This window comes from Gastrolobium bilobum, unplaced genomic scaffold (genome assembly GCF_033153095.1).
Source record: "Gastrolobium bilobum isolate Gb01-03AN ecotype WA unplaced genomic scaffold, APGP_CSIRO_Gbil_v1 utg1266, whole genome shotgun sequence".
NCBI lineage: Eukaryota > Viridiplantae > Streptophyta > Magnoliopsida > Fabales > Fabaceae > Gastrolobium > Gastrolobium bilobum.
The window spans coordinates 66113-80007 of record NW_026898770.1 but is presented as its reverse complement, the minus strand read 5'-3'; the positions used below and the strand labels follow the sequence as shown (position 1 = coordinate 80007).

The window sequence follows — 13895 nt, the reverse complement described above, 5'->3', positions numbered from 1 at the left end:
AAAGAGGCTGAATATAACACGAGAAACGAAGGTGTGACAAATAATGTTTGATTCATATGATTTCAGTGGCAACTAACACTATGGTCTTTATTTTCAGCCAAATTCTCGAAACTCCATTCTCTTCTCATTCCACTGCTCCTCACCAATCTTGGTTCAGAACTTCCTGGATATTGAATATTTCCTGCACTATGAACTCGGCGATGATCAGCCTTAATCTTAGCCACAACCCCCTTAACTTTGGGTAGCTCACATTGGGGTGATGTTATATTCCCTGACCAGCTTCTGTCAACCTTTTTGGTAACTTCCCTATAATCATTTTCAGGTAAATATTCCCTATATGAGTCTGTCCTTTGAAGGACCTGGCTGCAGGTTAGGCATTTGAGACTCATGTTCTTTCTTGTGTCCCAAATAACCAAACCCAGCTCTCTTCCTCCTTATAGTGTTAGGAAGGTTGGTGGGGATGAAGTGGGGGCAGGGAATGAGTTTATATAAAATTATAGACCAAAGGGAATGAAGTGGGGATAAGACATGATGGGTTTTGCTAGAGAGGTTTTGAAAAAATGAAACTGTTGCTATCTTTTAGCATTGATTTCTATTCCGTGAACACAGCCCAGCCATTCATTTTTAATTGGGGGAATATAGTTTTGCATGTAATTTTGACCATTGACCCCGTTGATTGGTTTTTACTATCTTCTATAACCTACATTCTAAAAAGGAGTGTTTTTTTTGTCAATTTAGTCATTCTTGTTACTCATATTATCTCTTTTTGATCTTTCACTCACTTGATACTCGGAATTGCATTGAATTTGGGTCGCATAATGTTCATGGTGGAGGCCAACTTTAAGATTTTTTGCCGTTATAAACTTTAGAATTTAGACTGTTGCCAGTCTGGTACCAACTCAAGTCTTAATCGCTACCCTCCAAAATAGGACTCTCTCCATTTTAGGTTTACCCGCTTTTAAAACTAACTACAAAGGTTTGTGGCTGTAAAGTGTAAACAGGTCAACATAGCAGCTCAACTCTGAATTGTTTGTCTAATTTGTAGTAACAATTTTTTAAAATAAATCATAGTGAAAATAAATATATAGTTCTAACTTTATACTTTAAGATGTGTAATTATTAAGATGGAGATGCAAATATTGTCAGAGTAATGATATAATGTGAAATTATGAAGATATTTTTGCCCATACCCATCTAAGTGGATTTTTTTCACCACAAGAGTAACAAAATATTGTTTTTATGAATAGTAATGTAAAATCAATTTTGCATTAAAAGTAACAAACATGTTTGCACAAATTCAAAGTGATTTTACAGGTATGCCATAAAACTCCTTTCCCATATAGAGTCCATTTCAGCATGTCATCCTTTAAACTAAATAAAACAAAAAACAAATTTATTAAACCTATCAAGACGGACCCAGTTGATTGGGCAGATATATTGGGCCAGCAAAAGTAAAACGGATCGGCCCTCATTGTTAATGGCCCAGTATATATCCACCCAGGTCGATCTCAAAATTGACCCAAAGCAAACTTTCCCCCCCTTAAGTGAAAAAGGGACTTGGATGTTTAATCCTAAACAAGCATTTGGGCTGATTCGTGTTTTAACAAACTTTAATAAAAAAGAATAACGTTGTCGTGCTGTCTGTGTTTCACTTATACAAATTATGCATCTTTTTATGATTAATTGGCACACCAATTTTTCTTTTTCCTTCAAGTTTTTTCGGCACCCTTGATATTAAGATATTAATCTTTGTTTACTGTTAATATTATATCTTCTCGTAAGTATATAAAAAGGTATACAAGAGTACAAGACGATTTTCCAAGTAGAGTTTTTGTTTTCCCTCCTTCAAATATGAAATCTTTTAAAGTAAAAAATATAGGGAACAGATCCACTTATCGCCAAAAAAATTTACCACTCTTATAACCAATTTAATTACCGTTGATTTTCATCAATTTAACGGTTATAATATATTGAAAATTAATAACATTTATTGTATCACATTTATTAATTAATTATTATTCACAATAAATTATAACCGTTAGATTGACGGAAATCAACGGTGATTAAATTGGTTGTAAGAGCGATAAACTTTTTTATGGTAAGTATATCCTGCCCAAAAAATATATTTATAAAATAAAAAAACTTATCCTTTATTTAGCTACGTTTTAGAAAGTGAATTTCTCTCAGTTTCTTTTTTTTTTTTGGAGTTACCCAACCTTAATTATCTCTTTGAGACGAGTTGGCTCCCTCCGGTATCCCCACGAGCTTCGACTCTTTGAGCCAGCTATGAGACTAATCCGGAGTGCGGGGGAACAGTGATGGCTAAAGGTTCAGCCCCCTCCCCAAGAATGCATTCAGCGGGAATCGAACACATATCCAACCCCACTAACTCAGCGCCAAGTTACCAACTGAGCTGCACCCATTGGGTAATTTCTCTCAGTTTCTTCTACTTCCTTCCTTAATTAGCTAATAAAAACTCTAGTATAGGCGATATAAAAAAATTATAAAAAAATATAAAACATATATCTCAACTCATTGTAATTTATGATTTGATAGCATACTTAAGATTATTATTTGCTACGAATTTTAATCTTGAATATTTTAATTACTATATTAGACAAAAGTATATTAAAACATTTTTATCAGGAAGCAAACTCTGAGCAAGAAATCCATAAATAAACGAATTAAGATTTATATATCTTCTAAAAGTGAACGGCGAAGCTTGAACTTAGGAGTAAAACAGAATATATCCTATTTGTAAAGTGCTCAAAAATGATTGAAGAGATCAAACCCGTATTTTTCTTAGCCCCACCTGCCTTTGACTTGTCTATAAGCAATTATCATGATTTCTGTTTTAACACCGAATTTCAACAACTTGAAATTTCTGAGAATTTTACAAATTCTCATAATCTTGGGATTTATCCTGTGTCGTTGTTAAGGCATGAACCTTAATAAACCACCGAACAAATTAAAGGTATAGCTTTCTCCGGTAAACTGTTTTGAATAAGATTTCATAAAGTTTACACGTTAAAAGTTGGGTTTTACTTCTCTCATGTAATATAAGAAAAGTTATATTATGTTGTGAGATAAATAAAGTGAGGTCACCAATTTTTAAAAAAAGAAAAAAGAAGAAAAAAAAAGACACATCTTTTTACGTGAGTGTAACATGAGAGATGAATCTCATATAACATAAGAGTATAATTTTTCTTAAAAGTTTTCATAATTGAAAGATAAAGGATTTTTTTTTTCTTCCTTGAAAATGTGACAATGTTATTTTAAAGAATTTTTTTTTTAAAAAAAACTAGTGTGCAAAAATTCTTTTTATAAATTGGTCAAATTTGAACCCTCCCATTAAAAAAATGATTTTTTGATTTTTTTTAAATAATTAAATATTGTTTTAAATAATAATTTATCACTGTCTGTGTAATAATCCGCAAGTTATTCAAATGATTTATATTTTATTCTCATGTAACCATACATTATCATGTCTTTTGTTTCAAATGACGTTAACCTGATATTTGATTGACACAATCATTGTATTTCCTCGGCTAACATGACATGATAACTTAACGAAATTACTTCAATTACACAACACTCATCACCTTCTTTTTCTGTTGAGTGCATGTTTTGGAGCTGTTTTTTTTTTTTCTGTTACATTTTGACAAGACAATGATGCACGCTGTATACAATTGGGGATGGCGATCGTCTAGGGTTTTTTTTTAGATCAATTGCATAAATTAACATCCATCCAATTTATTTTATTATACGAAAAATTTATCTGTAAAAACTGAGTTTAATAATTTTTGGCTGGATTTGTAGCTGCAGTTTCTTTTAAAACTGCAAGATCTGAATTCTTACAATTGAATAGCGAATACATTCATGCGTCTGTGTTCATATTAAAAAAGAAGACCACACAACCAAATAATGGTAGCTCGGTGTCAAAGGATTGAGCAGGTGGAGTGAAATTATGTATTTGATTCTCTTCAGTACCATATTTGAGAGGGGTTTAAAATTTTAATCCTGAGACTCACTCCGAATCAAATTAGTCGCGAATTATGAATCCATTGAAATATTTCAAAAAAAAAAAAAAAGTTCATGGTGTTCTGTTTACACATCTGAATCTTGCTTTTATTGCTCACATTAGAGACAGTCGTACACGTATAATTTCACGTAAAATTTACATTTGTGAAAGTTTTGACAATAGCATATTAAAAAAAATGAAAGAAAGAAAGTTCTGACAATAGATTATTAATTAATACTATAAATTTCATTCTTTTAATTAGAATCACCACTGTGCAGTTTAAAATTAAAATTTAAGACCTTTATATATCATGTGTCACAATTTAAATAAAAATATATATTGGAGTCAATAACTAATTTTTCTAAAAGTATAAATTATTATATAGAAGTTTTATAAATGATTTTGTATTTAATATTTTCCTTCACTTAAAGAGTCAATATTTGTGCTTAAAGTATAAATGATGTGAAAGTTTTGTAAGAAAAACTAATATAGCATCAAAAGGTTTAAGTTGATTTGTGATATATAAATTTTGTCCTGCCTGCTTCGGTATTCCTTCAAAGTTGAACTGTTGAAGGATCATATGATCTTCTTCGACAGTTCACATCACTTCTTGTTCACAACTATCGATTGACCAAATTTGAAGTGATTGTTTTCCAACATATTATAAATGCAAATGAGTCTTAGTCAAAATTATTAGCCCTCGTCCCCTTTCCATCACAGACCTATGTGTTAAGTCTATATTACTACCCACACTAATTAGTGTTACAAGCCTAAACAAAAAAATCACTTAATCCAATAGACCGCACCCCTACATGAATCAGAACTTAACTCATTTTTATTAAAACAGAAAAAAGAAATACAATTGATTGCGGCACAATATTATTATTATAAAAATCATAACAAATTCACCTTAATCCATATTAAAATTTAATTTTTAATTTAAAAACGGAGACAATAACAATTACACTCTTGACTCCTAATTACTTAATCATAAAATGTTTTGATACTCGTTACTAAAAAAAAAAGTTTTGATACTCTATCAAAAATTAACTCTCACTCAAACTATTATATAAGGCCTAATATAGTAATTTTATATCCAACGATTATTCTCAAGAATTTACACATCACCAAACTAGAAGGAAAAATATATAAATGTATTATTTAATAGCTAACTCAAAGATCATTATTTACAATCTTGGCCCCTAAGTTTTGTGGTTAAGATGTATCTTATACTTAATTTTGTGATTGAAGAAATAGACCATTATTCAATTGTGTAGACAAGAACAGATAATAATCACTTTCATTGGGTCCATGACACTCATTTGGCCATATATTATATATTATATAAATAAAAAGATTGTTGTCTTGTCATTGGATATCACTGTTCTCTATTTTAATAAAACCATCTCGATATGGATTTTCTAAGTTGTTGTTAAAGGAAAGGATTTAATTAATTAATATGGGGGCATATATCTGTGGTCCACTTCTTTAATTTAGGATCAATTCTGGTCCAATAAACTGTTTTTTTTTTCAAATAATCAATCACTCAATAAAAGTATTTCAATTTGATGCTTAAGGAAAAATTCATATATCGAATGTTATTGAGTAAAGCGCTTTGCAAATTTAGCTGAACTACTAATATGTACAAAATAGACCTACTCGTCTGAATATAAACTGCATTAATTCCAAAATTTTTTTTTTGGAAATACAATGAAAACTAAATTAATATAAAAAAAGCCCTATACTGGGCACAATCTTGTGAGACTAACTCCCCTCAAGTCATTATGAAGCAATTCCAAACAAGCCGTTGGAGGGACATCCAGCACAATCAGTTGTCCATCATGATGAGGTGCATGAGAAGCAAGCCAATCAGCAACAAAATTGCCTTCTCTATAAGTATGACTAAGCTGAATAATCCAGTCTCTTTGAAGCATGCTACGAGCTCGGATGATTAAAGCAGAAAGAGGATGACTTACGTCACACCCTTTTCTTATAAATTCCAAAGCCACCTTGGAGTCACCCTCCTCAAAGACTCTCCTAAATTCCTTATGCCAAGTCAGATCCATACCTGTCAAGAACCCTCAAATTTTCGCTGAAGTAGAAGTACCACTCCCAAGGAATTTTGTAAAACCAGTTAACTAGTTTCCAGCAGCATCCCTTATGACTCCACCACATGCAGTCCTTTGCCCACTGTCTATGCTGGAACCATCCACATTAAGTTTAACATAACCCTCAGAGGGAAAATTCCAGTGAATAAGACGTTCCTCTCTTCTAAGCTCCGATGACCAATCTTAATAAGGGTTTCATTAGCCAATTGAATATTACCACAAGTGTAGGTAATGCGCCTAATGAGACCATACTTCGAGGTGCTAGTTTGATCAAAGATCGCCTTATTTCTTTTCCCCCAAAATCACCAAGCTATCACCCCAAAATACAAAGGCCAAGTTCGATCAGTTTGAAACGGACCTTTTAATCCTAGATTTGTCTGAATCCATAGGTGAAGATCCATGGAGAAAAAGTCACTACGGTTATCAGAAGGAACCCAATGCTCCCATAATTCCCTAGCACCAGGACAATCTCTAATTGCATGTAAACTATCCTCAAGATTATAATGACATCTCAGAAACGCTGCATCTGTAGCCATGTGACGATGCACTCTACGAACATTAGTTAAAAGAGAACCTCTGTAGAGAAGCCATAAGAATTGTCTAATACGTTCAGGACCAGGCTAAGCCCAAATAACCTTCCAAATCCTATCCTGATGATAATTGAGGTGTTGGGAAAACTCGGTTCCCTCAAGCTCGGCTCAGAGGCCTTTGTGCGGAAGTCAATCAACAAGATCCTGATCTCGGATCTCGGCAATACCTCGGCCTGAACTTAACCAGGTCAGGCAGCGCAGCGGAAAAATCAAAACGAAAACAGGAGAGAGAGAGAGAAGAAGAACACAACCTGATTTAACGTGGGAAAACCTTCTCCAATGAAGAAGTAGAAACCCACGGGACCTAGTCCAGATCAGAAATCCACTATAAAAATAATGGTTACAACGAATCAAATACACCAATGTGGTGGTTAACTCAACCTCTCCTACAATGGTGATAATCAAACTACCCTAGAGATGTTTCACTCAAACTCTCTCTAGAGATCTCTCAAATGCAAAGCATAAAGCTTTTGCTCAAACAATCAAATAATTCTCTCAAATTTGTTCTCTCAAATCTGACCTAGCCTCCACCCACAACTAATGAGTATATATAGAGGAGGTGAAAATTAGGGTTAGGGTTTTTTAGGAAACCCCTCAAATGGGCTTGGGCTTAGCATTGAAGGAGGAAGCCCAACAAATCTCCCCCTCCGACTTCAATGCGTCGGCTTCAGCATCAACCCGGCTCCTTCACAGCAGTCTTCAAATTTTCTTGCTAGAACCGACTTTGTCATCATGTCGGACCAATTTTGGTCAGTGTGCACCTTGACGAGTTCGAGCTCTCCACCTTCCACCACATCCCGGATCCAGTGATACCTCACATCAATATGTTTTGTGCTGGAGTGATAGGTAGAATTCTTTGCAAGATGGATTGCGCTTTGATTGTCACAACCCAGCTCGTACTTGTCTTGATCATGGCCGAGTTCCATGAGGAACTTCTTCATCCACAACATCTCTTTGCTTGCCTCAGTAGCGGCAATGTACTCAGCCTCAGTTGTCGATAGTGCAACACATTTCTGAAGTCTTGATTGCCAAGAGATAGCTCCTCCGGCAAATCTCATCAAATATCATGTAGTCGACTTCCTCGAGTCTGCGTCTCCCCCTAAATCAGAATCTGAGTAGCCTTGCAACTCGGCTTTGCCTTCTCCAAAACGGAGACATAAGTCGGTCGTACCTCGTAGGTACTTGAAGATCCACTTCACTGCTTCCCAGTGCTCTTTGCCGGGGTTTGACAAATACCGGCTTACCATTCCTACAGCATACGCCAAGTCGGGTCTAGTGCAAACCATTGCATACATCAAGCTTCCGACGGCGGATTGGTACGGGACCTTCATCATCTCATCTTTGTCTTCATCAGATCTCGGACATTGCTTCTGGTTCAGCTTTATGTGTCCGGCTAGAGGGGTGCTCACTGTTTTGGCTTTGTCCATGCTGAATCTCTTCAGAATCTTCTCAATATATTTCCCTTGACTCAGCCACAGTAGCTTCTTTTGTCTATCTCGGATGATCTCGATTCCGAGAATCTGCTTTGCAGGGCCGAGGTCCTTCATTGCGAAGGACGAGCTCAACGCCTTTTTCACGGCGACTATCCTCGATTTGTCTTTCCCTACAATAAGCATGTCGTCAACATATAACAACAAGATCAAAAAATCTCCGGCCTCATACCTCTTCACAAATACGCAGTGGTCGGCATCTGTCTTTTCAAACTTATGATCAGTCATGAATGATTCAAACTTCTTGTACCACTGCCGAGGTGCTTGCTTCAAGCCATAGAGGCTCTTTTTCAAATGACATACCAAGTCTTCTTGGTCTGGAGCTTAGAATCCTTCAGGTTGCTCCATATATATTTCTTCTTCTAAGTCACCGTGAAGAAATGTCGTCTTCACGTCCATTTGTTCTACCTCGAGGTCCATTGAAGCCGCCATGGCTAGCACGGTTCGGACCGAGGTCATTTTCACCACAGGAGAAAAAATCTCCTCAAAATCAACTCCTTTCTTCTGATTGCAGCCTTTCACTACAATCCGGGCTTTGTATCTCGGCTTTTGCCCGTTTTCTTCATTCTTAATCTTGTAGACCCATTTATTTTTCAAAGCTCGTCTTCCTTTAGGCAACTCGGTCAGCTCATAAGTCTGATTCTCGTGCAGAGACTTCATCTCGTCTTGCATTGCCTTTTCCCATTCTTCTTTCTCTGAGCTCGTCACAGCCTCATCATAACTCTGAGGCTCACCGTCTTCAGCAACAACGGTGTATTCATCCGATGGGTATCTCGTAGAGGGTCTTCTTTCTCGAGTTGGATATCTCGGCTGTTCTTCAGCTTGAGAACCCGGTTCATCATTCTCATCCCGAATCTCATCATCAACTCGGACCTCAGTGTCTTGGTCATTATCAGCTTGTTGCTGATCATCATTTTCTTCATTTTCTTGATTTTCTCCCCCTGCTTCAGCTCGGACAGGAGGGATGGGTTATTCACGTCTGACAGTAACCCGGACTTTGGGCTTCGAGATGTCATGAATGTTCTCATGCTCATGAAAGATCACATCTCGACTTCTCACGATCTTCTTATTGATTGGATCCCAAAGTCGGAACCCGAACTCACATCTCGGCGAACCAAGATAAATGCATTCTTTGGTCTTTGCATCAAGTTTTGCCCTTTCATCTTTAGGGATATGCACGAAAGCTCGGCATCCAAACACCTTCAATTGATTGTAGGCCGCTTTCCGACCTGTCCAGACTTCTTCTGGAATTTCTCCTTAAGTGGTCGTGACGGTGAGAGGTTGATCAAGTCAACGGCTGTTTTGACGGCTTCTCCCCAGAATGATTTCGGCAATCCGGCATTGGATAACATGCTTCAGACCTTCTCTTCAATAGTTCTGTTCATCCTCTCAGCCAGTCCATTCAACTGTGGAGTCTTGGGGGGCGTCTTCTCAAGTCGAATCACGGCCGCTCTGCAGTATGCATCAAATGGGCCGCAATACTCACCACCATTATCAGATCGGACCACCTTCAATTTCTTGCCAGTCTCCCTTTCAACCATAGCATGGAATTCTTTAAAGGATTGGAGTACCTGGTCTTTAGACTTCAACAAATATACCCACACTTTGCGGGAATGGTCATCAATAAATGAAACAAAGTACTGAGCTCCTCCAAGGGATCTTTCCGACATGGAGCAGACATCAGTATGGACGAGGTCAAGAATATACCTGCGTCGTCTTGGTTGATCCGGTCTCACAAAAGAAACTCGGTGCTGCTTTCCAGCTAGGCAGTGTGTGCAACTCTCCAACGCTTGGCCTTTCAACCCAGTCAGTAATCCTTTCTTGTTCAGGATCTGTAGCCCTTTCTCGCTCATGTGGCCGAGGCGCTTGTGCCATAGCTCCAAGCTAGGTTCATCTCGAACAGAATTGGCTTCTCCGCCATTGATCTTTCCTTGCATCACGTACAAGGAGTCTTCCTTCTTACCTCGGGCCACGACTAAGTTTCCCTTGGCTAACTTCCATCTAACACTACCGAAGTAGTTCACTAACCCGACATCATCAAGTTTGCCTACCGAGATTAGGTTCAAACGCATGTCAGGAACATGCCTTACATCTTTCAACACAAGTCGGCATCCGACATCTGTGGTCAGAGTTACATCACTGACACCAACAATCTTGCTGGTCACCTGATTTCCCATCTTCACGACTCCAAAATCACCACCTCGATAAGAGGAGAAAAAACCTTTGTGTGGAGTAACGTGGAAGGAGGCACCAGAGTCAACAATCCAGGTGCAGTCATCATATGCAACATTCAAATAATTATCCTCACCAAGGAGGAATATCTCGGCATCTGAGTTGGCAGCCACTGCAGTGGTGCTCTTGACTTCCCTCTTCTTGGGAATAATCTGATCCGGCTTCACAGAGCCGTTCTTCTCATCATTCTGCAGGGTCCAGCAGTCTGGCTTCTTGTGGTCTGTCTTTCCACAGTAAAAGCACTTTAACTCGTATTTTGGCTTTGACCGACCTCTGGACTTTTCTCTTCTATCTCGATCTCGACCGCGGCTTTTACTTCTACCCCGGGAGTCAGATTTCCCTTTGTTCTCAGCAACGTTGGCCTCAGACGTACTCGAAGTACCTCGTTCTCTTCTCCTGGATTCTTCGCCCAGGAGGTTGTCTGTCACGACATCCATCTTCAATTTTCCATCTGGAGTCGAGTTATTCAGGGTCACCATCAGAGTATCCCAGCTTTCTGGCAGCGAGCTCAACAGCAGCAATGCCTGCAATTCTTCATCAATTTTCATATCTGCCTTTGACAGCTGATTCACAATACCTTTGTAGGTGTTCAGGTGTTCAATCATGCTCATGCCGTCCTTGTATTCAAGCTTAACAAGTCGGCGAACCAGGTGTGCTTTGTTCCTGGGAGTCTTCTTCTGAATCATGGACTCCAGCTTCGTCCACAACTCATACGCGTTCATGAATTCGGACACGTGCTCAAAGAGGCTTTTATCAATATATTTCCTGATCGTGGCTACCGCCTTCCGACTCAGGATCTCCCACTCCTTACCTGTCTTGCCTGCCGGTCTTTCATCAAGGATAATGGGCTCATGCAAATCTTTGCAGTAGAGATGATCTTCCATCATCGGTCTCCAATATATGAAATTGTCTGCGGTCAACTTGAACATATCTTCATCATGAGTTATGCCACTGGTCTCCATCTCGTCTCCCTCAGAACCCGTCGAACCCGGGCTCTGATACCACTGTTGGGAAAACTCGGTTCCCTCAAGCTCGGCTCAGGGGCCTTTGTGCGGAAGTCAATCAACAAGATCCTGATCTCGGATCTCGGCAATACCTCGGCCTGAACTTCACCAGGTCAGGCAGCGCAGCGGAAAAATCAAAACGAAAACAAGAGAGAGAGAGAAGAAGAACACAACCAGATTTAACGTGGGAAAACCTTCTCCAATGAAGAAGTAAAAACCCACGGGACCTAGTCCAGATCAGAAATCCACTATGAAAATAATGGTTACAACGAATCAAATACACCAATGTGGTGGTTAACTCAACCTCTCCAACAATGGTGATAATCAAACTACCCTAGAGATGTTTCACTCAAACTCTCTCTAGAGATCTCTCAAATGCAAAGCATAAAGCTTTTGCTCAAACAATCAAATAATTCTCTCAAATTTGTTCTCTCAAATCTGACCTAGCCTCCACCCACAACTAATGAGTATATATAGAGGAGGTGGAAATTAGGGTTAGGGTTTTTTAGGAAACCCCTCAAATGGGCTTGGGCTTAGCATTGAAGGAGGAAGCCCAACATGAGGTACCCATGAGATAGTTATAAGCTGATTTCACTGAAAAAACCACCCATCTTGGCTACCTGCCCAAATAACACGGTCCGGAGAAGGATCCACTGTAGGAGGGAGCACACTACGAATCTTGTCTAATACTGAAGTAGGAAGAAGGTGCTGGAATAAAGGCCAGTCCCAATTACCATAACAAGTTACAAATTGAGACGTAGACCAATGAGTCATAGTAGGAGGAATAGGTTGAACGGCCAGAGAAACAAGTTGAGGACACCCTGGCACCCATGAATCCATCCAAAAAGGCGTATGAACCCCATCCCCTAAAATGATACGAGAATTCTCTAGAGTTTGAGGCCAATACTTAACAATAGTCTTCCATAAACCAGAATCATTTGCTGAAGCCGAGATACTAGGAATAAGCCTCTCCTCCACCTTATACTTGCTACGAAGGACCCGAACCCATAAGGAATTACGATCAGTCATGATACGGTGACCTAGTTTCATGATAAAAGCCATATTATTCTCTTTAATTTTACGAAAATCGAGCCCCCCTACATTCTTCGGCAAACAAACCGTCTCCCAAGAAACCAGGTGAGCTTTCCTTCGTTCAGAAGTTCATCCCTAAATGAAATTTCTAGTTACACTCTCAATACGATCACACGTACCACTAGGAATAATACAAGTTTGCATAGGATATTGAGGAATTGCAGTAAGAACTGACCTAGCCAAAGTTGATTTTCCTGCCAATGAAAGAGTACGTTGATTCCAGGCATTTAAACGAGCTTGCATTCGATTTAAGATATAGCCAAACGTACTCTTTGTAACACGGCTATGACGAAGAGGAATACCCAAGTATTTACCCAAGTCATTTATAGGAGAGTAGCCCATCAACTGGCTTAGATTCTGCACTTGGGTATGATTAACGTTCCTGGAGAAGAAGACTTTTGTTTTTTCCTTGCTAACCTTCTCACCATAGCACCTGCAAAAACAATCCAGAATCTTATTAATAATAACAGCTTGCCCTTCTGTGGCTTCTGTAAAGAGCAGAAGATCATCTGCAAAAAATAGATGGGAAAGCTATGGTCCCCTTCTATTCAATCTGATAGGCTTCCAAACATCCTCCTGAACTGCTACATTAATCAAATGAGCAAGTCTTTCCATGTAAAGGATGAAAAGATAAGGAGACAAAGCATCTCCTTGATGAAGACCTTGATTAGGAGAAAATTCTGTCGTAGTTGATCCATTCCATAACAAATTCATTGTACATGACGAGACACAACACATGATCAGAGAAATAATATTCTCAAGCAAACCAACATCCACAAGCGTGTTTTTCATAAACTCCCAAGAAATCTTATCGTAAGCCTTTTCTAAATTAACTTTGACAGTCATCCAACCCTTACCTCCTCTCTTTTTATTCATGGAATGGATGATTTCCTGAGCCACAATGATATTATCCGCTCCTTGTCTACCCTTAATAAAACCACATTGATTAGGCATAACCAAGTGAGCCATATGAGATTTCAACCTCTTAGCCACAATCTTAGTTACAGTCTTGTAAATAACATTACAAAGGCTAATAGGTCTGAAATCTTTAAGTAATTCAGGAACATCAATCTTAGGAATCAGACAAATCAAAGTTTGGTTAACCTCTTTGATATTATCCGGATGAAGGAACACACCTTTCACAAAAGAGATAACTGACTCACCCCCTTATCCCACTGAGATTGAAAGAAAAGAGCATTAAGCCCATCCTTCCCAGGCGACTTGTATGGACCAAAAGAGAAGACTGCATCTCTGATCTCCTTACTGTTTGGCATAATACTCATCGTGTCTAAAGCATGCGCTTCAATAACTGGAAAAAACCACGAACTGGAAAAGCCGGTTTAGATAATGGATCTTTT

The 13895-nt window shown here is 38.4% G+C and overlaps 1 protein-coding gene across 1 annotated transcript; it reads right to left on the bottom strand.

Moving 5' to 3' along the window:
• Positions 1-62: 62 nt before the first annotated feature.
• On the bottom strand, positions 63-13820 carry LOC133283957 (uncharacterized). Its single transcript, XM_061480893.1, has 5 exons — positions 13701-13820; positions 13274-13608; positions 12713-12970; positions 12209-12592; positions 63-363 (listed from the first exon to the last, which is right to left on the bottom strand). Exons 1-5 carry the CDS (start codon positions 13818-13820, stop codon positions 63-65), a joined length of 1398 nt encoding a protein of 465 aa, XP_061336877.1.
• Positions 13821-13895: the final 75 nt, after the last annotated feature.